Genomic DNA, 27,975 nt, shown 5'->3' with positions numbered 1-27,975 from the left:
TATGCTAATAGGCACCACAGGTAGCCATCTGTCTCTTCTGACAGAGGTAAAAGAAAAGACTCCTTTTCATAGGTGAGGACCAGTTTCACAAGTTCCTGTGGAATGCTGACTTTTATCTAACCACCAGAAATCCCCCTATAGCTCAGGTTGAGTCCATTTCTGGGTATTTGGACTGCTCTTTGGTGTGTGGGGAAGTGGAGTTGCCTTTGGACCTGACAGCTGTAATATGGAAGCACAGAGCTACAGAATACACTCATTTTCTCCTCATAAGGTAAAAAGAGTTTTGGTTGAAAACTGATGTTTATAGCCAGGCCAGAAGGTGTGGGCCTATAATCCTAGTATTTAGGAGGTGTTAGGAGGGTCAAGAGTTTAAGGTCAGCGTTAGCCAGAGAGCAAATCTAAGGAGAGGCTAGGATACTGGGGACTCTGTCTCAAGGAAACAAGACAAGCAAATCCTCAAACAAGGTGATGTTTGTCCTCTGACTTCTTCCAGAGACAGCAGGGGATCTCTACTAAGAGTTTTATCTTTAAGTAGGGAAAGCAGCAGTCTTTACTGCTGTTTTGTTTTTCTAGCAGGAACACAGGGCTATTGTTCTGTTGCTAAAGGGGCCCCTGGGTTGCGCTCAGGTAACCAGGGGACTTTTTTATTTTGATCCACTAATTTATAGACAAACCACAAGATATAGTAAAGAGAGAGAGAAAAAAAGTCGTATTTAAATGTGAAAACAGACAAATCTTGCAAGAGTATGTGAACTGCTTGATGGCGTTTTCTCATGAATGGAAGAAAGGGGTGGCTTTTCTAAAGCGCAGGAGCCTGTTCTTTCCAGCATCTTCAAAGCGAGATCAGCCTCTTCCCACCGCTGCCAAGGGAAGAAGAGGAATCAGAGTCAAGCCCACTCTCAGGAGTGTGTAGACGGAGAGGAGCCCTGAAGGCAGGACCCTTACCCGCACCCCACCTTTCAGGGAAGAAAGGAAGCAAAAAGCCGTTTCTATTTTTAAATTGTGTGTGTGCACATGTATGTGTGTACATGTGTGTACAGAGTGGTGAGAATTGTCTTCTGTTGCTCTCCAGGTTTTGTTTATTTTGGACAGGGTCTCTCACTGAGTCTGGAACTTGCTGTCTTGGATAGATTGGCTGACCAGCTAACCCCAGGAACCCTTCTATTTCTTCCTCTTAAGGCTGGGATTACACGTGGGCACTTTTACCCAATGAACCAACTCCCAAATCCCTAAGACAATGGTTCACAACCTTCCTAATGCTGTGACCCTTTAATACAGCTCCTCGTGTTGTGGTGACCACCAACCATAAAATTATTTCATTGCTACCTCATAACTGTAATTTTGCTACTGTTATAAACCGTAATGTAAATCAGGATACCTAATGTGACCCCTCAAAAGGGTTGAGACCCACAGGTTGAGAACCACTGCCCTAAGGGCTGTTATTAAAAACACAAACCTTAGTTGAAGAGAGGAACCACATTTGTCAAGTACCTAATTCAGTGTGCCTAGGGACCTTGCCATGAGAGCTGAGGACAGATGGTTCCCAAGCTCGGATGGGAAGCATACTGATGGCGCTTTCAGGGATTACAGGGACCCGCCTCCAAATAACTAAGTTCCATTTCATCTTCAGGAAAGACGTGCCATAGAAGACAATTTTCAGGACACAAAGTCTAGTCCAAACCAAAGCAACTTGAACATGGAGGTGCTGTTTAAGCTGGTAAGCCGCCTATTTCCTATCAGTGTTCTTGCTGACAGGGAAGAGCCATTATTAACCATGGTTAGTTCTTTGTTTTTCTTGGAGACATCCCTTAAAGAGAAGGACAACGAAGCAACTACTTAATTGAACTGGAATAAAACCCAGTTGGTAGATTTCTCACCCCCTGGTAACTATGCTATAGACTCAGAACTTGAGTCACAGGATGGAGATGTGGCATCTGGGAGAAGACCAATCTGTATGTGACTCTATGACTTTTTCATTTTAAAAAAAAGGACACATGGGTGTGAAGGTTTGCAGGTTTTAATTGGCTCACCAACTTACAGGCTCGCACCAAAAGCTTACTCTAGTCTCTATATGGGAAATGCTCCAGGATGGACAGCCTGGAGAGGGGATGCCAGACAGACAGCTAGGCTGTCCTAGCTGCCAAAATGCACAGCATGCATTCATGATTTTGGAACATTCATCATGGCTTTACATTTCTTTTTCCAAAGACTCCAAAGAAGATGTTGGTATCCAGTTTTACAGATGAACACCTGAGTTAGAAAGCCTAGGTGCCTTATCTGAGGTTAGACTCTCAGAGAATAGTATGAGTTCTGCAAGCCTTGAACTCAGACCTAGAAAACTTTAGAGCCCCATCATGCCCAGGGAGGGTCCAGGGCAGGCACTGGCCTTACGGCAGGGTTTCTCACTCTCCCTACTGATTGATTGATCACTAGAAATCAGCATGGAAAACCATTACAAACTGATGATAGCAACCGCCACAGCCTTCAGAGCCCTCAGATTACATGCCTGAACTACCTACCTGGCTAGGATTGTTTTAAATTGCTTTTGGCCATGGTGATATTTTGTTTGTGCTTTAACAAATAAAGCTTGCCTGAAGATCAGAGTGAGAAGCTAGCCACACTTGTTAGCCATAGAAGCCAGGCAGTGGTGGCACACACCTATAATCCAAGCACTCGGCAGAGCAAGGTAGACAGTACAGTTCCTTCTGCTATCCCATTGGATGAGAAAGAAAGAGCAAAAGACACTCAGGAGTGGGTGGGCCACCACAGGCTCTGTCTCAGTTCACCAGGCTGCTGGGTAGCTGTATCTAGATCTACACCATTGCCATCTTCCCTTAAGATGATCTGTCTTTTGAGTCTTGCCTCTTTCTCCTCTTCCGGCATCTTGCTATGGGCCCTTGCTGAGGGACTCAGTCATTACATTTCTGTTGTGATACGAGCGGCGGGCTAAGTTCCTGGCACCTGGCCTCCCGCATGGTTAGCATATGCCCTGAAATTACACGGAAACTGTATTCTTTTAAGCACTGCCTGGCCCATTAGTTCCAGCCTCTTATTGGCTAGCTCTTACATATTGATCTAACCCATTTCTAATATTCTGTGTAGCACCACGAGCTGGCTTACCAGGAAAGATCTTAACCTGCGTCTGTCTGGAGTATGAGAATCATGGCAACTGACTGACTTGGCTTCTTTCTCCCAGCATTCTGTCTGTTTACTCCACCCACCTAAGGGCTGGCCTATAAATGGGCCGAGGCAGTTTCTTTATTAAATGAAAGTAATTCCTCCATCATTTCCCCTTTTTTTTGTTTAAACAAAAAAGAAAGGCTTTAACTTTAACATAGTAAAATTACATATAACAAAACAGTTATCAAGTAAAAATTACAATATTTACATCTATTTTATCTTTATCATAACTAAGGAAAACAGCTATAACTATCTATCTATTCTTCAACTCCATCAAAGACTCCAGGAGGATATAATATTACCTAAGTAAATGAGACGTAAGCAACTTACAAAACTCTAGAAATCACAGAGACATCTCACCGCCTGGACAGTCACCCAAAGTTCCTCTGTACCATTGGGGCATCCATCTTCGGCCTACAGGCCCATAGTTTCCAGCAGACATTTCCATGAAGCAGGAAATTTCAAAGGCAGTTCAGTCACTATCTGCTGTGTCCTGCAGAATGTCTCGCAGACTCTTTCATGAATCAGGAACCCCAAAAGATCATCTTACCTTTAGGCAAGTTCAGCAGTCCTCTCTCTGCGGGTTCTTTGTGTCCAGTTTATGCAACAGTCCAGGCAAGAGCAGTTTCTTGCTCAAATAGCTATCAAACTCCATAAGGTGCCTCTTCGATGCCTATCTTCTTCTTTTTTTTTTTTTTTTTTTTTTTTTTTTCGAGACAGGGTTTCTCTGTGGCTTTGGAGCCTGTCCTGGAACTAGCTCTTGTAGACCAGGCTGGTCTCAAACTCACAGAGATTCACCTGCCTCTGCCTCCCAAGTGCTGGGATTAAAGGCGTGCACCATCACCGCCCAGCTGCCCATCTTCTCCTTGAAGTAGATTGGTGCTGCCAGGAGCAGAGTGTCTCACTGTCATGAAAAACCCTAAGTTATTAAAACATTTAAAATGCCATATTCTATAATCTTTGAAAGATATGAAGAATGTCTATCTAAAATATATCTATGTACATCTAGAAAATCTAACTAACATGACTACAAATTTGACTATTATTGATGATTATCCATTAACAACCTATATTTCCTAATTATACATTACATTTTAAATGAACTACACAATAACAATACCTTAATCAAGATCAGAAATACATATACATATAACAAAATTGACCTTAAAATCCATACCAATGCAAATTATTCATATCTATATCATATCCCCCTTTAAATGTAAAAGAACATTTATAAACAATATTTGGGAATATGGGTGCAGTTATTTCTCTCCAAACTGCTTCCTGCTGAATGGGGGCGCTGTTATTTAGGTCTTTTATGGTGTAACCTGTGTGCTAGATTCATCTCAGTTGGCAGTTGAGCGAAGTAGTTTTTTGAGGGTGTACACAGCAACCTTTCAGGAGGGCGTGGTCTATCATACCATATTGGGATAGAAGAAATCCACAGGGTCTCATCTTCTGTGAAAACAAAAGAAGACCCTCTCCAAAGCATCATATCCTTAGGCCCAAATTTTGAAGTCATAATACCCTTATATCCATTCTGGTTCTGCTTGGCAGCCCATATAATGAAATGTCTCTCTGTACTTAGCTCCTTCACAGTCAAAAATTTTAAAGAAAACACAATGTACATAATCCAGACTCTCTGTGAATTTTCCATTGTTATGTGGCTTATTTTTCTTTATTTCTTTTAATCTACAACTATCTGTACTCTGTCTCTTTAAAGACTTTTACCCCCCCCCTTTTTAAATCATTAACTTTATTCTCTATATTTTCTTCTCTCTCTCTCTCAAGCCTATGTACGCTCATCCAACACTGTGGTCCTTTATGTCTGAATCTGTTTTATTGTGAATCTGTAATATTTTACTATCCAGGAGCATTTCTTAAAATGTTAAGCACTTCTTAAAAACTTAAGTTGCACCATGTACAACAAGTAATATGGTACCGCCTGTGTCCTGCCCAGTCTAAACCTTAACTGCGCTGTTATTATGGTAATTACAGTAGTTCCTGCCTGAGACCAGCACAGTTCAGCAAGGTGGAGCTCAGCCGCTCCTGCCTCAGAGCCTTTTGGTGCCCCTGAGCCACTCACTGTTCCAGGCACACAGCAGTCCACATTGCCATCAAGCAAGCCATAGCACTTTACTCCAAATGATCCATTCAAAGACTCTGTCTCCCGCAGGAGCCAGACAGAGATGGCGATGGCGGCACAGCCCAGAAAGCCAGCATTTTAAAACAGACAGTTTTTTCCTGCTGCTGAGTCAAGAAAATTTCTTAGCGGCACGCAACCCACAAACAGTAAAAAGCTGCGTTAAACTCTCTCTCTCCCTTCTTAAGTCTTCTCAGGTTTTACGTGGCATTAGTTAATCACGTTGGGCGCCACTCTGTTGCAATACGAGCGGCGGGCTAAGTTCCTGGCACCTGGCCGCCCGCATGGTTAGCACATTTCTCTGAATTCCTGATGTTTTCTGCAGGAGAGAAAGCTCCAGATGGACTCAGCAGAGAAACGAACCGGAGTTGTGAAGGAACTTGTGCAGAGCGAGAGACGGTACGTGCAGATGCTGGGAATCGTGAAGGAAGTATACGCCAGGCCCCTGAGGGCAGCGCTCGCCTCCAACAGAGCCATTCTGAGTGCTGCCAATATACACATCATTTTCTCTGATGTTCTACGCATCTTAAATCTCAACAGGTAAACCCTAAAGATAGATTCATTAACATGTACTCCCCAGATGGTGGGAAGAGCACACTTTGTCTCAAAAGTCCCACTGTGGCCCAGCCATTCTCTATCTTCTTGGGGATTCCATTACCTGGAAGAACAGAGAGTCTCCTTTGCATGTTACCTGACAGGTACAGCCAGCAGTAATGGCTTCTAGGGCTACCCCAGGTCCAGGTCACAACATGTGCAAGGAAAAGAATTCAATGCCTAGGCATTCTGTAGCCAATAGACTGCTCACACAGAAGTCCACGGGAATGAGTCAGCAATGTCTAACTGAATAACAGGACAGGAACAAAAGGACTCAATAGGACTAGGAAACTCTGTTTTTTCATGGCGGGCTACTTGTATGTATCAAGAGATTGAGAAGAACAAAGGTTTCTTCATGTAGTAGGGTGAAGTGAGCCACGTTCTGGTCTTAGTCAATCTCTACAAACCTGGAGAAGAGTCCCACACCTCTCTGGGCCCAACCTAGTGACAAGGCTAATGAAACCTCCTCTCCTCAGCTTTCATGGCCTGAATGGCTGAGAAGGGTCACCTTGGATCTGTAGAGTATGTGGGCTATATGCAAGCTATGGCTGTATGCAAGTTAAAGTTAAAGGCCAAGGCCTTGAAGTTTTTGAAGGTACCACTCTCCTCAGCGAACTGTGAGAATGTCCATAGCTCTGACTCTTTGAGGGTAGAACTTTCAGAAGTGGTTCTCTTGTGGGAAGCTGGATTCTGACAGGAAATTAATGTTAAGATGGGCTTCTGGGAAGCCAACCTCTTCCCTTACTGCCCAGCTTCCCCATGCTGTCAAATCCAGATTTTTTTTGTGGTAAAGTACTCAGCTGGTCAAGATCGAGTTTCACCTCAAAACACTAGGCAGAAAAGCCTATAGCAATGAATTTGTTGCTTACGTTTGGAGCTTCTCACAGGTTTCTATGTCAATATACAACCTTCTCATGTTGTAGAGAATTTCTAGCTAACCTAAGAGACAGACTACAGGAATGGAGCCCAGCCCGCTGTGTGGGAGAAATATTCATAAAATTTGGAAGGCAGCTGAACACATACACCAATTTCTTCAACAACTATCCTGTTGTTCTGAAAACCATCGAGAAGGTAAGTGGTTGTGCTAACACTGAGATAAATAGGAAAGGGTGCTTCTCAGCTACTCCCTCTCAGGTCTCCTCCCATGTACTTCAAGCTTCTTGATGACAGGGACCTTAACATGGAGGCCAACACAGTAATGAGTACACATCAGTGCTCAGGAACCAACCACCAAATTTTCATGTAGCCCAGCCACTTAGTAGCTCAGTGACCGGACATTAAACAATAAAGCTGGAGCAGGATTGTGAGCTCAGAATGCTCTGCTACTCAATGGCAGGGACAGGGACACACAAGGTCGACTCAATGAATACCTTGACCATGACTTTTGACCCAAGGACAAGAATTAGAGCAAAGAGTGTCATCAGAAACAAACTGGTGGCAAAACTTTTACAGCCATGGCAAATACTGGTACCTACTTCATGAGCAGAGTGAGGGCATACAGATGCTGACTACATTTAGCTATGGTAGCTACTATTATTTCAGCACCATCAGTCTTTTAAGACCTTTAGTTGTTTGCAAGTATGAATGGCCTTACTTCTAAAACATTCTTGGGGCTTGAAACCAGCGAATCTTGAACTCACACATTAGCTATATTGACGTCTTTTAGACATGTATATACCGAATAGGAGGACAGAATTTCATGGGTGTACCAGTGTGATCAAATGAGTACATTCGAAATGGACATTAAGTGTAGTGGAATGCTTTTGTAATACCACTCTGGAAAATAGGACTGACAACAGCATTAAAGGTGAATATCAGTGATAGCCAAACTCTTAAAGAAATTAAATAGGATTTATTGCACGGCAGGCCCTTTATTGGTGGGATTCTCTCCCCTCACTATGACCTGGGTCTTCTATCTATTTACAGATGAGAAAGTCAGATAACTTGACAAGGTCACCTACTCAATTTATTCAAGTTCTAATCCAGTCCTACCTTACTATAAATCTGTCACTATTTCTATTGATTAAATGAATAGATATGAATAGGCGTGTGACATAATTACAATACTAGAGTTCATGTGTTAGAACACACACATAGTACTATTGATACCTAGCTGCCGCCTTCTTGCTTTGATATTGCTGGTAGAACACAAGATTTTAGAACTATCTGACTGAGCAAAGATATGACAATGTAATTCTCACCTTTTAGTGCAGAGAAATGACACCAGCATTCAGAGCTTTCTTGAAGAGGCATGATAATACAATTGCTACTAAAATGCTCAGGTGAGTTTGCAGGGAGAGCACAGCTGGGCACTCAAGGACATGCCCTCTGTGACCTCCAAGTAGCAACCAGGGTACCCTACCGTATGTCCTGTCCAGCCTGCCAGAGCTGCTTCTGTACCCATCCCAGAGATTTGAAGAATATATACACCTTCTCTATGCTCTGAGACTCCATACTCCTGCAGGACATATAGACCGTGGGGATCTGACTACTGCAATTGATCAAATCAAAAACTATAAAGGCTACATAGATCAGGTGGGTTGCTGATACGCATGTGTGGGTACAAATGTTTCAGTGTTTTTGTGGGAGTCTCATTTAAGGACCCTGAGAGGCCCTGTTTTCTGTGGGTGTCTTTACATCAACCTTTCATCCCTTTAAAGATGAACCCATAGTCCTGTTTCACACCTTTGGACATGAAAGTCATCTATTCCAATCCGAACAATGTGAGACAACATTTTTGGAAAACTGTACGGCCACAGTGCCCCTGCACACTTGGTTTTAGACAGGGTCTTATGTGTTCCAGATTAGCTTGGACTTGCTATGTAGCCAAGGAGCACCCTGAACTTCCAATCCTCCTGTCTCCCTCATTTCTCGAGTGCTAGGACAGAAGGCATTCCCCAATACTCCTAGGTAATATAGGGCTTGGACTCCAACCCGGGGTTCTGTGAATACTAGCCAATCACCCTGTCACCCAGGTCCCAGCGCCACCTTTTCTAGTAGGAAAGTATGTAAAATTTAGATTTGTGTAGATAACCAAAAGAAGAGAAAAGCCAAAATGTAAAATCTTTGGCTTCCAAAGTTGTTTGTTTTTAAGATCTCAAGCCACTTTAGTGACTCGGTAACCCTAGCACTCATTATTCCCTATATACTGTGTTGGTACATCACACCCTACAATGATTTTTTTTCTGAAGAGCCTTTTTTACTTGCCTTTGTTATTAAAACACTGGGTCCAGAAAATTGGTATTTTTATTAAAGTACCAAGCCCTTTGCCAGGTGTCACAAAATAGTAATAAAAATGTCATGCCCTTTGTTTGCCTAATATAACCTTGTATTCTAGATAAAGACAAACATCAAAATGAGAGAGCAGCTGACCCACGTACAGACCATCATCTCAGACTGCCCCGTACGTATGCCGATGTGTTTGCTGCATCTCACACTCATGAGTATAATCTTGTCACTGGCAAAAAGAGACAGATCCTGAGGCAGCTAAATTTTGTGATATGCTGCTGTTACTGCCAAGTACTGCAGGCTTCCGTGTAACATATCCATTTTATGTGCATTAGAAAATGCGTATGTGAGTTGTGCCCTGTCCATGGTTGGGGTCTGCAAGGTTGTACTACAGCTCCTTGTTTCGTAGTACTCTGACCATGACCCCCTGTGCATTGAACATGGTCATGAGTTCTACACGATCTCTGCCTGACTGATAAAAATCCTTGATGTGAGATTTGGTACACTGAACACCCCACATTGGAACCCCTCTGTTGGCCACCTGTCACTTTGTAAACCTGTATGTTCACCTTTATCTCCTGACTCCCCTATTACCCGAATGCCTACCATACATACCTACGCTCCATTCTTTAAGAATGTAGCTTCTTGCTATTGCTCTTTGAAGATACACTTTCTTCTCTGATATTGCCATTCTTTCCTACGTCATTGGTTAAGTGCTATTAGTCCTTTAAAAACTAGGTTGGGGGCTGTGGAGATGCCTCAGCGGGCAAGAGCTCTTGCTCTACAGGCATGAAGACTTCAAATCTCCAGGATTTGCATAAAAAGCCAGGCAGGACACACGCAGACACCTCTAACTTCACTGCTCTGAGGGGGAGACCATTGCTGGAGCCACCTCAGCTCCAGATTTACTGAGATGTTGTCTAAAGGCAACAAGGCAGAACAATAGAGCAGGACAACTGTTGTCCTTTGTGGGGGCACACACACCCCCTTTTAAATGAGATCAATCATGAACTCATTGTAATCATGATCTCATGATCTAAGTCCCTTGGTCTCAGGCTGGAAGCTCTTTCCTTGGTGTTCCATAGCCCCATGGTCAGCCCTATGATGTGTCCCTGTATTCACCTACTCACAGACTGGGAGCCCCACCGTGTGTGAGCTTTGACTTGTTTTCTGGTGTCTAATGTTCAGCAGGAGCTTGGTATAAATGATGGATGAAAGTATTAACTAATTGGAGATACTTTTACGCGGTCAAATTAGAGAAGCAGGACAGAGTAGTTTTGTTCTAATTTTTATCTTCATATCTTTGTAAAGAAAGAAGTGTGGTTGATTGGACTGCAAAAGGATGATTCTTAGAACTCTCAGAACTTCATCTTTGGATTTCTGTGCACACTGAGAAGGCCTGTGCCCCATGGCAAGAGCAATGCATGGGCCTACTTCTTAATCTTACTAATTAATTCATTTGCCTCTTTTTACTTGACAGTTCCTTTTACCTCCTCTCTAATTTTTGTTTTTTAACATTAGGAAAAGTATACATATATATCTATAGATATAGATATATCAATAGCTTTAATATATCAATAGCTTTAAAAAACTGACAAACTGAAATAGTTTTAATTGTCACTTTAGTTTGCTAAATGAGGCTTGTGTTTGTAAAGTAAGAGAAGACAGACTTTTCTACAACCACACTAAGTTCTAGTCAACATCTGTGTAGATGAAGGCTGCTTGTTCACTTCCCCAACCACCCAGACCTAAATAATAACACAGAAACTATATAAATAATATATATATATATAGTATTTATTTACTTATCTATCATGTACACAGTGTTCTGCCTGCATGTATGCCTGCACACCAGAAGAGGGCACTAGGTCTCATTAAAGATGGTTGTGAGCCATAATGTGATGACTGGGAATTGAACTCAGGACCTCTGGAAGAGCAGACAGTGCTCTTAACCTCTGAGCCACCTTTCCAGTCCCCCACAGAAACTATTTTAATTACAACACTGCTTAGCCAATTAGCCCAGGCTTTCTATTAACTAACTCTTACACCTTAAATTAACCCATTTCTATTATTCTGTGTCTCACCACAAGAAAAGATAGACTGGGGTGTAGAACAGTTCTGCACCAGTGGGATTTTGAATAATTATACATCCTGCTCTTTATTTTATAGACTCTATCAGAAGCAAACAGATACCTGATTAGGATCCAAGATGTAGTTCAACTTCACTGCTATGATGAGAAAATGGATTTCCCTTTAAGGTGAGCAGCTGTTAGCCAAGGCTATGAATGCCTGCAAAGCAGTGACTGTCTTGCTCATTGCTCACCCCTGGCATTCAGTACAGGCTTGACTTTGTGTGCAGTCAAGAGAACCTTTGCACGGAATCAAAACCACACGCATGTGCCTGTCAGTGGTGTGGACACTATCATCTTGTTCGCATTTCAGCTGGCTCCTTGGTAGAATAAGAACACAGTGTTTGCCAAGACTATGACTTCACAGTCGACCTTCTCAAGGTCGGTCAGTTTCCTAATGAGTTCAGATTCAAGTATTGTGGGAGCTCACACCAATATCCTGCTGAAAAGCAGGAGAATCATTTATTATCTTCAGTTAGCTGTTCAAGCTAACACCTAGAATGACTTTACTATATTTGCATAACGCTCAGAGTGCATAGGAACAATTGGAAAGATGCCAAAGTCCATAAATTAGTCTTCCTGTTGCTCTTTTAGAACAAGAATGGACAAGTTTTTCCATGAAGTCCGAGGAGTAAATATTTAGAATTTGCTGGCCAATGAGGTCTATGGCAATGACCTTTTCTGCTGCAGTACAGAAACATCTAGACAACACAACAGTATGCTATTCATAAACAGTTGTGGCTATGTGCCAATAAAATTTTATTTACAAAACAGGTGATAGACTATAGTTTCCTGATCACTGCTTTAAAACAATGGTCAGTGTTTTCAGTATCGAGCAACACATAGCAACAAAGTGGAAAGGAGGCTCTTTTATTTCTGTGATTATTCAGCAAACATCTAGATGTGCCAGGGCAGTCGGGCAGATGGGTCACTCTTTTCACCTCCACCCCCACCTGGTATATCCTGAATAAAAATCAAAGGCCATGGGGAGACCTGAGATTGAGCCCCAGAACTGACCTCAGCTGTAGTGATGAGGCAAGCAGGCCTGCTTTTCATCCCGCCCGGCTCCTGCATGGTTAGCTTTACACCCGAAATAATAACACAAAAATTGTATTCATTTAAACACTGCCTGGCCCATTAGTTTCAGCCTCTTATTGGATAATTCTCACATCTTGTTTTAACCCATATTTAGTAATCTGTGTAGCACCACGAGGTGGTGGCTTACCGGGAAAGATCTTAACCTGCGTCCATCTCAGAGAGGAGAGCTATGGCATCTGCCCGAATCTGCTTCTTTCTCTCAGCATTCTGTTCTGTCTACTCTGCCTATCTAAGCTGCTGTCCTATCAAAGGGCCAAGGCAGTTTCTTTATTAACCAATGAAAGTAACACATAGACAGAAGACCCTCCCACGTCACTCAGCAAGTTTTCCTCGACATCCCCACATGCTCTGTGGCACATCCCTCCCCCAAACAAGATAATGTACGCAAAAAAAGAAAAATCAATCACCACAGGTGTCTTTTGCCTCACCGACTTGGCATTCTTCTTTTTTGTTGCACTGTTGGTTGGTAGCAATGGGTAAAAGCTTCAGTAGTAGGAAGCAGCTGGTTAAAGAAGCTGGCATGGTGGAGGCGTGGTAGCTGAACCAGGCTGGGTTACTCATCTACATAGACTGTTTCTTGAACGGCCTTCATTTTTTCATGTAAACTACAGGCAACGTGTTCCCTTATTTTTGGTTTGAGAAATCGTCCATTATGTTTGAAGGAAAAAATTGCTGGCTATGGAATTTTAGGTTGCTGAAGTTTTCTTTCTTTCTCTATTTTCACACCTTTTTCTTTTGGTTTGGTCAGTTTCAAAGAGAAGACAAATGCAGTTCTTATCCTTGTTCCTCTAGATTTTTGTTCTTTGTAGTCAAGTTTGTCTTTGAGTCTTTTTATTTATTTCTATTTTATGTACATATGCCATTGTGTGTCGGGTCCTCTGAAACTGGAGTTACAAACAGTTGTGAGCTGCCGTGTGGGTGCTAGGAATTGAACCTGGGTCCTCTGGAAGAACAGTCAGTGCTCTTAACCACTGAACCATCTCCCCAGCCCGTTTTCAAGTTTCTAATAGAGTGGGCATTATGCCTATGTGTAGAGCTATATTCTGTTTCTGGAGCTTTCTGGAACTGTGGTTTGTATGTATCTGTGTGGGGTATAAGCATGAGTTTGGGTGTACGGAGGTTGGAGAGGGTGTTGGATCTGCTGTAACTGGAATCACAGGCAGCAAAGAACCATGATGTGGGTACTGTGAATTGAACTCAGGTCCTCTGGAAGAACAGCAGACATCCGCTGTGACCTCTCTGCATCCTCTAAGCAAATTTGAGTATTTCTCCTGTTCTTTTCTCTCTTCATAATCTACATGCATGTTTTGTTTTGTCAATTGTCCCTACATGTAGTCTTTCTCTCCACCTCAGTCTGCTCCTGTTTCTCAGTGCAACTGACATTTCTCCTCACACATCTTCCAGCACCTAACTCAGCTGCAGTCTCCTCAGAAGCCACCAATGGGGTTCTCTGTGACAGCTGATCTTACCTTTACCATTTCCTTTGTAAAATGGAAATGGTTTCAAGTATTCTATTACCTGGTTTTCTATTTTTTTTTTCCTATTAGATTTCTTAGCATATTAACCATGGTTAAATTCCCAATTTGAATGTTTCAAAATCTCTGCCAGTCTGGTTCTGATGACTGCCCTCTTCACTCTGCCTTTTGCAGAGTGAAGAAATGGCTCAAATCTTATTGAAATTTAGAAAAATAAAACCAAAAACCAGCCCCCTGCCAAAGAAAACAGGCATTTTTGGTGTGAGGTTTATGCCCCCTACTTAGGTTGTGCTTACTCTGTCATAGTGAAAGACTGCCAAGTTACTCACATCTGTGTTTGTCACCAGGTCCAGCCTTAAGGACTCCTAAAAGTATTCTGACTGTTTTGCCTGTGTATGCATGTGTACCACTGTGAGCTTGGTGTCCATGGAAGCCAGAGGAGGGTGTCAGATGACCAGGAGTTATGGAGGCTACAAGTGGGTGCTGGGAACCAAATTCAGATTCTTTGTAATAGTAAGTGCTCTTAACTGCCCCAGGACCCCTTCAACAGAGTCTGAGTTTTGTATTTTTATCTATTGTAATTAGATAGTTGTCCTACTGATGTGGTAGAAAGATGTGAGAGGAGGGACACATTCTGTAGCCCTCTGTGTGGCCTGGGCTGACCTCCAATTTGTGGATATCCTCCTGCCTTAGCTCTCCCAAGGACCGGGATTACAGGTGGGCTCCCCTAAGTGATAGGGAAGCTGTGGGCTTGGAGTGAGTAAGAATTCCCCCTTCCCCAGGCTGCTAAAAGAACCTCTAAGGACCTTGTTAAGAACCTTGAGGTCGCATTTCAGAATGGCCCCAAGGAGACTCAAGGAGAGTCTTCTCAGCTCCGTGTGAGAGCCTCGTGGGCTCCTGAGTGCTATCAACCATAGTCTGAAATTCTGGCCGCTCCATCATGTCAGCATTAGAGGTGAAATTACCTGATTTGCTCATTTAGAAGACCTGACAGTTTGTGGTGACTTTGTCAAGGGACTTGTTAGAGAGCACCAGGGGTTGAATTTAGGAAACAGCTCTGCCAAGTGTGTGCAGGTGCCAAACAGACACACGTGTAGAAAAAGTTCCTTGCGATTTGTCTTTTCCTCCACTGTCCTTGAGTCGCCACACTGAATTAACGTGCAGCTTCCTCCTTTGCCAAAGCCTCACCAGTTACACAAGAATTCTCGCGGTTCATTCGAAAGGGGAAAGCCAAACATTTACTTCTGAAGCAAGCACCAACATTGATGACATTTATTTCTTCATAGCACTCTGTAGTGCTTCCAATTATAAAGCTATTTTTTTTAACATTTTAAAATGTAAAAATTTTGAACTTTTTTTCTAAAACTTAAATATAGAAAAATAATTTTTCTTATCAGTTACATGGCAAAACCTTTCCCCATCCCCTGGGAAACACAGTACAATTCTTTACCGAGTGAAAGCAGCCTTTGCCTGCATGTGGTTATCATTCGTCCTTTCTGTCTTTCTCTTCCCTTTCTTTCTACTGCTGCCCCATCATTCTGAGAGAAACTCACCAACTTGATCTAAAACTGTTTCCCCCCTCGAAATATAAGTAAATATGAAGCCACCCATTCACAGCAGTATAAATCATAACCAAAGGAAGAAGGAAATGTTTAGATGCAAGAGCTGACTCTAGCGGCTGATGACCACTGTGATTCTATTTACTGCACACCCAAGCATCTGAAATGAACTTAGTGTTCTCCACCTGGATTTCCTAACTCTGATGGCAGCCTTTGGTCCAGTTCTTAGGCACAGTTGTAACTAAAATGACTCAGGTGTCTTATTTCTCAAAGCCAGGCTGGAACTGTGGAACCAGAGTCGCCAGGGGCTTGCCAGAAATGCATAGGCCCCTGAAGGCAAAAAGTCCATTATGACAAAATCCTGGTCATATTAACTCAGGTCAGCACATATATAACATCAGTCATTATGAAGTGAATTATTATGAACTTCGTTAAGTTTTGTACACAATATAAAACTCTTTGACAAATCACTTCTCACTGCAAACTCTCACAGATATAACAGCTCATGTAAAGAATTTGATTATATGAAGAGAACCATCAAGCAATCTGGCTCCAAAGCAAAAATCAGAGGGTCACAGATGAGGTCCGAAGCACACCGAATTTTGCTCTTTGCCTATGGCTAACCATTTTTAGCAATGTCAATGAAAACAAAGAACAATTTACATTTTACTTCCCATATGGGTAAAGCTACTGAGCTGCCTCCCTTCCAGTTTCTCTCCAAACGGAATAAGCAATTCATTTCCAACTGCCAGTTCAATGGTTCTCCCCAAGTTTCTACTTAGAGATGCCTGCAGTCACACCACTCTCCGATAGTCCTCGCCTGAGTGTCACGTGAACTGAAACAAAGCAAACTCATATGGTTCTCAGGTCACCCAAATACATTCAGCACAGAACGCCACAGCTGACAAAAGTTATAAAAATAGTCATGATAGAATTCACCTAATAAAGGAGGAAAGGAGGAACATTCGATGTTCATTTAAAAAAGTTGGATTTACTCTTTTATTTGTGCCTGCATTGTGTGCACCATGTGTGTGTGCTCGGTGCCCAGGGAGGTCAGAAGGTGGCATTGGGTGCCCTAGAATTGGAGTTACAATGGCTGTGAACCCCTGTCCTCTGCAACAGCAACAGGGGCTCTTAACCCGAGCCATCTTTCCAGCCCTCACTGTTCATGTTTTGCACATTATGAAATACTTGACTAATGGATGGGATCAAATAACTATCAGGTAATGTGGTGGTCTATATTATGTCTAGTCATGCAGGGTCACTTTACCAAGGAGTCCATGAATTACACAAAAGGTCTGTAGTGGAATAAGGTCTTAATCATAGGAGTATCAATTTAAAGATGGTTAATCGTTGAGCAAGGTGCAAACCTGTGAGCTCTCCACTCTAACAGGCTCTATGAACAGACCCGAGACCTCAGCCTCTTCCTCTTCAATGATGCACTGCTTGTTACCAGTCGGGCCACATCTCATACTCCATTTGAAAGGACGTCCAAAACAACCTACCAGTTCATTGCGTCAGTGGTCCTTCCCAGGATGTTCATAGAAGACATTCCAGATTCCAAATGTATGTATTTTCTTTCATGAGAAAAGCTATCTCATACCAAACTCATTAACTATACAAATATCCAAGTAAGGGAAAGGTTGGGGCAATTTGTCAACTTGTAAATAATTACCAATATTAAGATTTCATTAACTTTCCTCTGAAGAAACAAAAGTCGCCATTACCAGACACAAACCCCAAATTACAGAAAAGCAACTTTCAGTCACAGAGGTGGGTAAGCGCCATTATCATCCTGAGGGGTTCTGTGAAGATGCTACAGGCTTGAGCCACTATTTCAGGTATCCATCCACCCACCCACCCACCCACCTATCATCTACCTATTACTAGCAGTCCTGGAGATAGACTCCAGAACTTCGTGCTTCACTTGAGCTACAGCCCCAGCCCTCTATCATTTTTCCTATTCTGTTTGAAGTAAGTAGCTATTCCAGACTTGACTGTCCTTTTCTTCCTTTAATTGGCATTTAGCTAGTTCCTCTAAAAAAAGCCAGCATTTGCAAAGTGTACTTAGTAAATAAACATTGGTTCACAAACTCCAATAGAAATAGCATGTCATAAAAGAATACAACCCAGTTGTGCTTATTGTTAATGTTCCATGCTGTAACGCCTGTTTCTCAAGCTGCACAGGATCCGTCTCTAGTCTGCATTTCTGTTAGGACAGGTAACTGGAAGGTAACATTTCTCACTGCAATACTTGCCCCGCGTGTAGACAGGACCGCAACTTAAAGCAGGAACCAAGGCCTTGTTTAAGTTCTTGACTCACGAGTCTCACTCCACCTTTAACCACTGAGCATGGTTAGTATTGGAAATGCTCCTTTTCTTCAGCTCCTGCCGGCTGCAGTTGTCAGCTGTGCTTACACCAGGGCACGGGCACTCAGCTAAGATAGCAGTTGGCTGTGTCGTTCATACCAAGGCGACTCCAGGTCTAGCCTCTCTACAGCCACCAGTAAATATTTTTTACTGATCCCAGTTCTTTCTAGAGGCATTGAAACAAGGGATTAAAAGGCTTCTCATTATCATCTGGCCTTTAAAATAACTGACAACAATTATAAAGACAGAATTTTTGATAATGTTGCAATTCTGTTTAGAAGATAATCTTCTAAACTATATTTATGTTTACCTGGAATCCTTGATTGTAGGCTTTAAGAAATTTTAAGATTAGATAGTCAAGTCTTGAACTTAAAGTTAATTGTTTTGTTTTGTGTTGTATTTTTTCGAGACAGGGTTTCTCTATGTAACAGCCTTGGTTGTCCTGGAACTTACTCTGTAGACTACGCTGGCCTCGAGCTCGCAGAGATCTGCCTACCTTTGCCTCCTGAGTGCTGAAATTAAAGGCGTGTGCCACCACTGGCCAGATGAACTGGAAACATTTTGATTTTTGCCTGTGAATATTAAACATTAGCATAGCTTCAGTGCAATACTGCTTGGCCATGAAGAAAACTTTGCCATTCGTGAGCTCCCTGATGAACATGGAGGATATTATGTTTAAGTGAAATAAACTAAGCAGGAAAAAAAAATGATGTTCCTGAATCAGACAATGGTGACAATTATGTGACTATACAGTCACAATCAGTAAGTGGTATACTTTCAATAGATGAAAAAAAGTAATATACCTCAAATGTTTTCACAGATGTCAAGAATGCGTTCATCCTTCAAGGTCCAATGTGTGACTGGATCTGTGCTACTGAGGTGGCAGATGACAAGTTCCTCTGGTTGTCTGCACTCCAAACGGCAATCAGAAGCAGTATGAAGTAAAACCAGACTCAAAACAGACAAGAGGGTCTTTGGAAAGTCATATACCAGGTTTCCTGCTTCAGAACATCTAGTAAGAAGCACACAGGGAGCAGTCATGGATGTGGGGAGATGACAGAGCTAGGGCTGCCTGTGAGGTTTCTTCCAACTCCTGGGATGTGTGATTAGGTTTTGTGGAATGTGTAAGAAGAACATGTCTAAGATTTTGAACTACATCTTTTGGTAGCTACTGCTCACGGGGGCTATTTAAAACAATTTGACCTATGTAGATTTTAAAAGCGAGTAATGAAAAATCAGAATGAACAATGTTTCTTTCATGAGCATTCTAGAACAATACTTGAACTTGTTTGTGATTCACAAATCAACATCAACTTTTCATGAAGCAATTAATGATTTTTAAGGGTATGTTTGAGAAATATAATTGGCAGCCTTCTAAAGCACTTGTCGAATGTGAATGAACTCCTTTTAAAAGCATTAGAATATGCCATTTCAAAGTACCAGAACGGTTAGTGGGTTTTGTTTTCTGTAATTTTTACTTTTTAAGACCAAATTCTTAGATCTTCCAAATAACCCTAAATTTTTTAAAAATAATACTATCAGAAATGCAGCGGTAGGAGAATCCAATTCTTAAATACCGAAAATTAGTGAATGGGACTAGAGCTCCGTCTCACTGGAGCCCACGTCAGACTATAAGCTCTCACTCCAGTTCTAGGGAAACTGATCATCTCTTTGGCCTCCACGGGTGCCAGGTATGGACAGTGCATAGAGATACTTGCAGGCAACACACACACACACAAAATTAAAATAACCTGTAAAAACGGAGATTGTTGCATTCCAGGCTCAGGGCCCAGAGACTCCTGCACTGGAATGGGTCCGAAGGCCTCCTCCCTAAGGACTAGCTTTCCAAGTACCCAGAAGGTGCCAAATAAGCTTCCAAAGGAGGGAAGCAACCAGGAGTCTCCCTAGCTATGATGTCTATGAGATATTATGACCAGCATGGCATGATGACCCTAAGAGTGCAGCTTTGGCATGTGTACCTGGGCAGTACCAACAGCTCTCTAATTGTACTTAAGACCACCTTAAGAAGAAGGAAACCATGGCCAATACCGGAAGCCTAATCAGGGCTAGTGACGTCATGGATCCTGGAGGACAATCTACAACTACCACTTTACTAAACCCGCATAATCCCTAGCTATATTCTAAATATTTGCCCTTCTAGTCACAGACAAGTGTGATCATCTCTCAATAAGGAAACCTTTCTTTGCAACAACTGGAATCACTGTAGAAAACCACAACCAATCAAATAGCAGATTTATAGAACCCAGTCCCAATGGATTCATCTACAAAACATCCCCAGAACCTAAGGCTGAGAGAACATTGTGGAAGGCAGGGGTTGCAGAGCAGGGGTTTTAAGAGCCAGAGGATCGGGGAGTTTGCTAAGTGAATGTGTCTCCCAGTAATGTCACAAGCTATACCCATAAGTCTCACCAACAAAACTGCCTAACCAGGAGCTGAACAAGGATGACTACAATAGAAGTGCCAATGTGGATGGGTGAAAGATCATCAGGCCCCAACCCTACACAAGAACTATAGACAACCGTGGGGTGCTGGGAGAGGGAGAAACAGTCTTCCCCAGGGAAGACAACAATTGGGTATCCAGCAGCAACTGGTCATCCCTGAAAATATGCATACAAATAACACAGACTGAGAAGACTGCATTTAGAAATATGATTGTATATACACATGTGTATACATACACATACATAACAATGAAAGACGAGGCCAAGAATTTAAAGATAGCAAGGAGGGGTTCAGGGGGAAGTTTAGAAGGAGGAAAGGAGAAAATGATAGAATTATACCACAATCTCAAAAACTAGAAGTAGCCAGGCATAGTGACTGATGCATGACTTTAATTCTAACACTTTGGAGGCTGAGGCAGGAAGATCTCTATGAGTTTGAGGCCAGCTTAGTTTACAGAGTTCCAGGACAGCTAGGGATAGAAACCCTGTCTTAAAAATAAATAAGCAATAAAGAAAAATGTAAAAAACTTTTGCTACTTTGTTTCATAATGTATTATGGTAATTAAACTCATTGTACAGTATATGATTGTGAACTCAGGTACTTAAATATATTTTACTAAAACTATAATTTCTAATTCTCAGAAGTTTAAATTCTGGCTAAAATATATAGAATTTAAATATTGTATTTCCCTATTATACTAACCAGTTCTCATGTGAATACCCTCTGAAGTTTACAAACATTACTTGAAACTGTTGTCTGTGAAGCTTTTGTGTGTGCCTGTACGCAATGTCAGAGGACAGTCCTGGGTGGTACTCTTCAGGTGCCTTCCATATTTGTTTTTAAAAGACTGGGTCTCTCACTGGCCTGAGACTACAAGTGTCCCACCATGCCTGGCTTCAAAAATTCACAAACTGGGTTCTGTGAGTTAAACTTCCTTGCAAGATAAGCACTCACTAGCTCAAGTGTAGGACCCTGACCCTGTAAAATTGCCAGTAGTTAGCACCTCAGTTCTGCAAAGAGCAGTAATGTTCTGAAATGGCTTTCCCACTCCTTATGTAATGCTTTCAGCCTTTCCCTTCACCTCCAGGGAACAATGAAGAAAGACCTGTCTTCATAGTTCGTAAGCTTACACCACTCCTGTTGAATTACACCCTTACATAAACACAAATAGTTAAGTCATGGGTGAAATTGGTCAAGAAAAACATGAACCCTGACACTGAGTTGGCATGTGAGGAAGGAAAAGGAAGTAGCTTCTGAGAAACACACCAGGCTCTTGAATCAAACCCTGTATAAAATTCTGTATATAGGGAGATGTTGACAGGTTGATATCATTTTCCCTTTGCAAAGTTTTCTGAGTTTGCGCTTGATGAGAAGCCCATTTCTGCAAATCCAATCATGGTGTGGTTTGCCCATGGATGATGAAGGCCAGTATCACTGCTATGCAATGTTATGGCACAGGAAGGGTGAGGCACGCCAACAAACACAATGTATCCTCCAGAAAAAGTCCTCCTAACCCTTTTATTGTTGAAATTAAAAAATAAAAGATACTTAAATACAATGGTGAACATATAGGGCAAAACAGAATCATAAAATTTAATGTTCAATTAAGCAGTGAGCTGAATGTTTGGGTTTCCAAATAGGCTCTGAACCCAAAACTGCTTCCAAATAGGCATGTTCACAGTTAACGGCAATTGGCTTATAGGTGAGAGAACGGTCGAAGTTGTTCCAGTTGAACTTCCAGGGAAATTCTCTCCTCCAGAACATCCTGAAAAAGACGCAAAGTCCAAGTCATGTTGAAAGTAGAAAGAAATCCAACGCTACCTCGCTTCATTCTAACAACTGTATTTGTCAAGAGAAAGATAGCGATTCCTATTTTGAAACTAGTTCACCTTGAAAGGCAATTTGTACATTCATAATAGGAAAACACAAGCCTACCAATTCAAAGCCATTTCCGGTGACAGAACCAGGTAATAAAATGCTTTTAGGTTAATTGTTAGAAAAGCCAGTGATTGTAGCAAATGGGTATTATTACACAAATTCTGAATAAAGCCTTAACTGTATATGAATTTGTTAACATGAATTCTTTCCTCTGATGATGGTATTTGATCCCACAAAGACTTTTCATTCAGAATCTTAAAACTTATTATTAATAGTGTGCGTGTGAGCACATATGCCACAGCGTGTGTTCAGGCTGGAGAACAGCTTCTGTGGAACACAGGTGAGCAGGCTGGCAGCTTTCACTTGCTAAGCCACCTCACTGGCCCATAAAATAGTACTTTAAGGTTCATCTTTTTTGTATATATAATTTTTTATGATTTATTTAACTTTATTTTATGTGAATTAGTATGAAGGAGTCAGATCCCCTGGAACTGGATTTTCAGACAGTTGTAAGCTGCCACGTGGTTGCTGGGAATTGAACTCAGGTCCTCTGGAAGAACAGAGTTCTTAACCGCTGAGCCATCATCTCTCCAGCCCCTTCTTTTTTTCACACACAAGATGGTTTACAGTTTCCCACTCTGTCTTCATTAGACTGGTTTAAATTCCTATTACTGAATCTGAGTTGTCTCTGATCAAAGAATAAACTGGTAATAGAGCAGTTGCATACATATTACATGGAACATAGAGCCATGTATGTACTCTCGGAGGTACTGAAGTCCACTTTTCTTCTTGAAGTTTCTTCATGAAAGTTAACAATAGGACTAATGATGTCTTGCATATGCAGGATAAGACAATGTGCACCAGAACTGTGTTAAGAAATTCCTTTTAGTATTAAAAATCAACAGTTTACACACTTCTATTCTGGGAAAGTTTCACAGACTGACATCTTGTTATTGGATCAGTTCCAATTCCCCAAAACTGCGATGTGTTACATTCACGAAAGCTAAGATTCAGACATGACATTACCTTTAATTGCTGCTGCAATTCACTATTCAATCTGGCCAGAACGGTGTTGGTTTCCTTATTGCGTCTAATTGATGCCTGGATAGCCTTTTTATCTTTCCCCACAGATCTGAGAAGACACAGGGACAAAGACACTCTTCATTTCTTTCCTGTCTTTAATCCTTTACTCCTACTATCTATGGGATAATGCTCTTGTACACTGTAAAATTTGTCACTTGATTAGTTTAATAAAGCACTGATTGGTCAGTAGTCAGGCAGAAGTTTAGGCATGGTGATCAGACTAGGAGAATTCTGGGAAGAGGAGAGGCAGAGATGTAGTTGTCAGCCAGACACAGAGGAAGCAAGATGAGAATGCTTTACTGAGAAAAGGTACCAAGCTACATAGCTAAACATAGATAAGAATTATGGGTTAATAATTTAAGTTTTAAGAGCTAGTTAATAATAAGCCTGAGCAATATGTCAAACAGTTTATAATTAATATAAGCCTCTGTGTGTTTATTTGGGACTGAATGGCTATGGAGTCTGGTGGGACAGAAACTTCTGTTTACAGCCACTGACTTCTAAACAGAGAAGAAGGATCTTCACTTGCTGTTCCAATGATAACGAGAATATGTAAGTTACAGAAGCCCAAGACCATAGCTATCACTTTAGTTATTATAGTTATTCTGTTGAATTCATGGAGTGAAACAGCCTGGACCAAGTACTTATAGACTCTTTATATAAATAGCCAGGCAATGAATTTTTCTGTCTTTGTGGGCCATACTGTTGCTGCTGTGTGTCTTTGTTTCTTTCTCTTTTCTTAGAAACATAAAAGCTGGGCCAGAAAGATGGCCCAGGTGGGAAGGGCACATGCCACATAGGCATGATGACTCTGGTCTGTTCCATGGAACCAGCATAGAAGAAGATCCAACTCCTAGGAGTTGTCCTCTGACCTTTTCATGCATGGCACATGTGGGCAGGTCAGAGAACAACTGGTAGAAGTTGGTTCTCTCCTTTCACCATGTGCGTCCTGGGTTTGAACTCAGGTTGCCAGGTGCAAAGCACTTTTACCCACAGCCATTCCACCGGCCCCAGAAAGTGCTGTGAGAGTTTCTGCATAACCAAAGAACAGATGTTTCTTTCTGTCTAGTGTTTCCATTGTGCTTTGTTGTTGGTCACTGAATATACTGAGGAATAGCTTGGATTACCTGGGAACGGAAGGCTGTGGGGCGAGGACAGCAGCTAAGACACCTGTCTTCTGTGTGTGCTCATCCACATCTGGCCGCAACTCATCTTCTGACTTTAATCTTCTCCGAACAGGCTTAGGTGGTGGAGCCAGAGGTGTTGTGCCTTTGCTCTAAAATACAAGAGAAATGAGCATTCTTAGTGACATTCAGACTTAATTAGCATTTTGCTAACACCAATTGCCTTTTTAAAGCCACTTGCTGTTAAAAAAGGAGGTTACTTGTCTCATTTTAATGTAATTTATGTATCTGTGGCAACAGTTAAGGGGAAACAGGAACGTGTGCTTATCACAATGCAGTTGAGGCTGAAGCTCATGACCCTCTTGCCTCTTGCAAAGCAACCACACCAGGCTCAGCTCACTTTATTCCCACAGGCATCTTGGTAGTCCCCTCATGCACACAAAACCGTCCAAATTATAGAAAGACTTTTCATACCACATTGGCAGGAACACTAGCAGCTGTCTTTTCTTCAATTTTACCATCTGTTTGGGCAACCCGAAGAGAGCCTGCGGGGTCAGAAGCTTTTTCAGCCTAGAGATGGATATAGTATCTCATTACTACATAATTACACATAGCAAAGCACAGAATATTTAACAAAGTAAGATGTTGGGAACTGTTCATACTGACAGAAAATCTGAGGTAGGATGAACCACACTGAGAAAACACTGCCAGATGACTTTCCCTAGCACTGAAGCTGGAAATCAAGACCTGGGAGCAGAGATGTCATGGAACTGACCATGCTGGCTGCTGAGAGGCGAGTTTCTTGGGACTGGAGCGCGCGCGCGCGCGTGTGTGTGTGTGTGTGTGTGTGTGTGAGAGAGAGAGAGAGAGAGAGAGAGAGAGAGAGAGAGAGAGAGAGAGAGAGAGATCCAAGCAAATGAACAACAGTCTCTTGGGCACATCTACCTCTGCCCCCATGTCCACCACCACCTTCTGCGGCACAGTCCATTCCCCTAATGAGCCAGCTGAGCTAAAGGGGCTGCCAATAAGAGCTTCCCTGTGGTTTAGACCCATGAAATCTTCAGATTATGCCAGTCAAATTATCATGGGTTGTTCCATCTGTCAGAGGTGCAACAGTTGGAGCAATCAGAATGGAGACGTCAGTACTACTTTTCTCCTTCCGTTTCAATGATTGAGATCTGAGATTCAAACAAACAATACCACAGATTCCTGACCACTAAAACTACAGTCTCCTAGAACAGTATATAAAGGCTAAGTTTGGCACAGTGGTGTTTTTGAGAGTGCTTGTGTGTGTGTTGCTGAAGTGTGTAGCTTTGGTAAACAGCTTCTTATTCTATGGAACTCTTCATCAATTCATACAACCAGATGCTTAGCATTACTTTCCCAGAGCGGTATTAACCAGGACCAGGCGTAAGTGTATTTCACACCATACCTAACCCTGGCCATGACCCCTCAATCTTACTAAATATCATATTGCAAGTATCAGATCTTAAAGGCCAATAAAGTAGCTGAGAAGCATAGATCTAGGGAATACAGAGCCTCCAAAAGAGTCAGCAGCAGGTGTTTTACTCAAGTCTCTGCTAATTTAATCTGCTTTCTCAAGAGTACTCTATAGCATAAGGGAAGATACCGTCACAAAGGAGCTGAACTCCAGAAACTCACTGGCAAGACCTCAGGATGTTTCTCGGCTTCATTGTCTTGTTCTTCAGTTACATTTGATGCAGCAAATACTTCAAATTGGCTGAAATCTGCAAAATTTGGTTGTTCTGGTATCTGCTGAGGTGAGGTACTAGTGTGAGTTATTAGACCATCGGCGTCCACTGGGCGGTGCACTGAGGGACCAGGCGCCTGTTAGAACACAGAAGCATGCGTTTTATTAGCGTCACCAGTGTCACAGTGTGGTGATCTTCATGTTGTAACACTTTTAGCGAATGTCCCGGATATAGATGCACACAGTCTGTCAGTCTGTACTGAACTTGACTTTCTCTCAATAAGATGTCGACATCTTTAACCATATATGTATATGCACGCAGTATGTGTACGTGTGTGTGTGTGTGTGTGTGTGTGTACATGTACGTACGTGTATGTGTGTAAATATATAACATATCTCCATGCCTCTGCGGATGCCATTCCTTTTCTTTGGAATGTGCTTACTGAAGAACCTCTTTATCTTCTGGGTTCGCCTTCCTTCATTTCACTTGGACCTCTCAATGTGTTTTTTAACTTTACGGGTCACCAAGGCTGTCCCTAGCTAGTCTACAAGCATGTCTACGGCAGCACTCCAGTTCTGATCTAGAAAGGATGCAAATGTTCAGGAAGATACAGTGGATTCTGTCTACGAGTCAGTTCTGGACCCAGGACATCACTTATTTCCATCTCCTAACCCACTGGTTTTCTGCTAAAGACAGCTTTATTTATTTCTTAGTAACCCAAATTATTATTGGAATCCTTAGCTTCTAAGAATACTTAATGTCACTGACTTAAGTGCCGACCTTACAGATAATTATAAATAGAAAGAATTGCCTAAGACAGAAACTGATCCCGAGGATGGCAGTAACTGCCATTTTTAACAAGAACATAAGAGAAGTACCTGTGAGGGCTGAGGTCTTGGAGGCACTGCAGGAGGGTGGGCAACAACTCCAGCCTGTTGCTGACCTGTGAGAATATAACAATCTCTTTAGTGACTAGGGAATTACGTTACTGTAGAAGAAACAGGTGAATGTGCCCATATGATAAAACATTTCTAAGAGCACTTGGTAACTTTCCAAGGGTGCTGAGGCTACAGCACGGCAGCAGAGTAGATGTCTAGCTTGCTTGAAGCTCTGGTTTGACCAGATGACATGGTGTCTCATACCTATAATTCTAGAACTTGGAAAGTAGAGGTAAGGCGATGAGAAGCTAGCTCAAAAAGTCAACTTTGGCTACACAATGAGTATGAGGTCATTTTAAAACAAATTCCAAAACAAAAGCCTTACACGTGACCTAATGGTCCAACTTCATGGCCTCTCTTCCAACTTCATTTCTTGTCACCTCCACTACATGAGGGCTGTTGACAAGCTCCTGCATGTTTCTTTAACAGTAACCTCTTCTTGGCTTTCTCCTCTGTCTTTCTGATTGCTCTTTAGCTTCCAAATGAAAGTCGCTAAAACGTCCCTTTAACTTAAAACTACAATCTCCGTGTAAACAGTTCTCAGTACTTCCATTTTCTTGGTTCAAAAGTCCAATAGTCTGTTGATTATTTACATTTTTCCTCACTCTCACAGCCTTTAATCACAGCAATTAAAACACTATCTCTGCCCTTGCTTCTCTATTTCAGTCTATGTAGTTGCGATACCTCCAGTTGTAAAAACATTAAAATCCCGGAGTCATGGTTCCTCTCTGCTGTCCCCTACAACACACCCTCAACACAGATGCAAAAACATCTTTTTCAATTTCCTGTGGGATTTCTCAAGTTCTACCGTTATTATTTGTACTCAAAAACACCTTAGTGGCTAGTAAAACAACATTCTCCCCACTTTATAAAAAAGTATTTTTCATTTGATGTTTTTATTTTATTTTATTTTATTTTTGAGACACATGTTCTCTGTGTAGCCCTGGCTGACCTGGAATTAGGTCTATAGACCAGGCTGGCCTTAAACTCAGAGATTCACC

The 27,975-nt window shown here is 42.0% G+C and overlaps 2 protein-coding genes across 8 annotated transcripts in view; one reads left to right on the top strand and one right to left on the bottom strand.

Annotated features, from left to right (window-relative positions):
• The window catches only part of Ect2l (epithelial cell transforming 2 like), a 64,593-nt gene extending 43,001 nt beyond the window's left edge, over nt 1-21,592 (top strand). The window contains exons 13-21 of one of the 2 annotated variants that reach the window (XM_057761469.1): nt 1,631-1,717; nt 5,649-5,722; nt 6,841-6,988; nt 8,126-8,199; nt 8,296-8,452; nt 9,255-9,320; nt 11,315-11,403; nt 16,800-16,972; nt 18,597-21,592. In XM_057761469.1, coding sequence (XP_057617452.1) covers nt 1,631-1,717; nt 5,649-5,722; nt 6,841-6,988; nt 8,126-8,199; nt 8,296-8,452; nt 9,255-9,320; nt 11,315-11,403; nt 16,800-16,972; nt 18,597-18,721 — 993 coding nt within the window. In that variant the 3' untranslated portion in view covers nt 18,722-21,592. Of the gene's footprint in view, nt 1-1,630; nt 1,718-5,648; nt 5,864-6,840; nt 6,989-8,125; nt 8,200-8,295; nt 8,453-9,254; nt 9,321-11,314; nt 11,404-16,799; nt 16,973-18,596 lie in introns of both variants that reach the window. The other variant, XM_057761468.1, reaches the window with a different exon arrangement.
• A 135-nt stretch (nt 21,593-21,727) lies between these two features.
• Reps1 (RALBP1 associated Eps domain containing 1) overlaps nt 21,728-27,975 on the bottom strand; it is a 72,279-nt gene continuing 66,031 nt past the window's right edge. For all 6 annotated transcript variants that reach the window (XM_057761470.1, XM_057761471.1, XM_057761472.1 and 3 more), the window contains 6 exons: nt 26,915-26,979; nt 25,987-26,172; nt 24,799-24,894; nt 24,328-24,476; nt 23,144-23,249; nt 21,728-22,004 (listed from right to left, as the gene is read on the bottom strand). In XM_057761470.1, the coding sequence (XP_057617453.1) occupies nt 21,936-22,004; nt 23,144-23,249; nt 24,328-24,476; nt 24,799-24,894; nt 25,987-26,172; nt 26,915-26,979 (671 nt within the window). In that variant the 3' untranslated portion in view covers nt 21,728-21,935. The remainder of the gene's footprint in view (nt 22,005-23,143; nt 23,250-24,327; nt 24,477-24,798; nt 24,895-25,986; nt 26,173-26,914; nt 26,980-27,975) is intronic.

Source organism: Chionomys nivalis, chromosome 2 (assembly GCF_950005125.1).
Source record: "Chionomys nivalis chromosome 2, mChiNiv1.1, whole genome shotgun sequence".
NCBI classification, from domain to species: domain Eukaryota; kingdom Metazoa; phylum Chordata; class Mammalia; order Rodentia; family Cricetidae; genus Chionomys; species Chionomys nivalis.
This window is presented reverse-complemented; position numbering and strand designations above follow the sequence as displayed.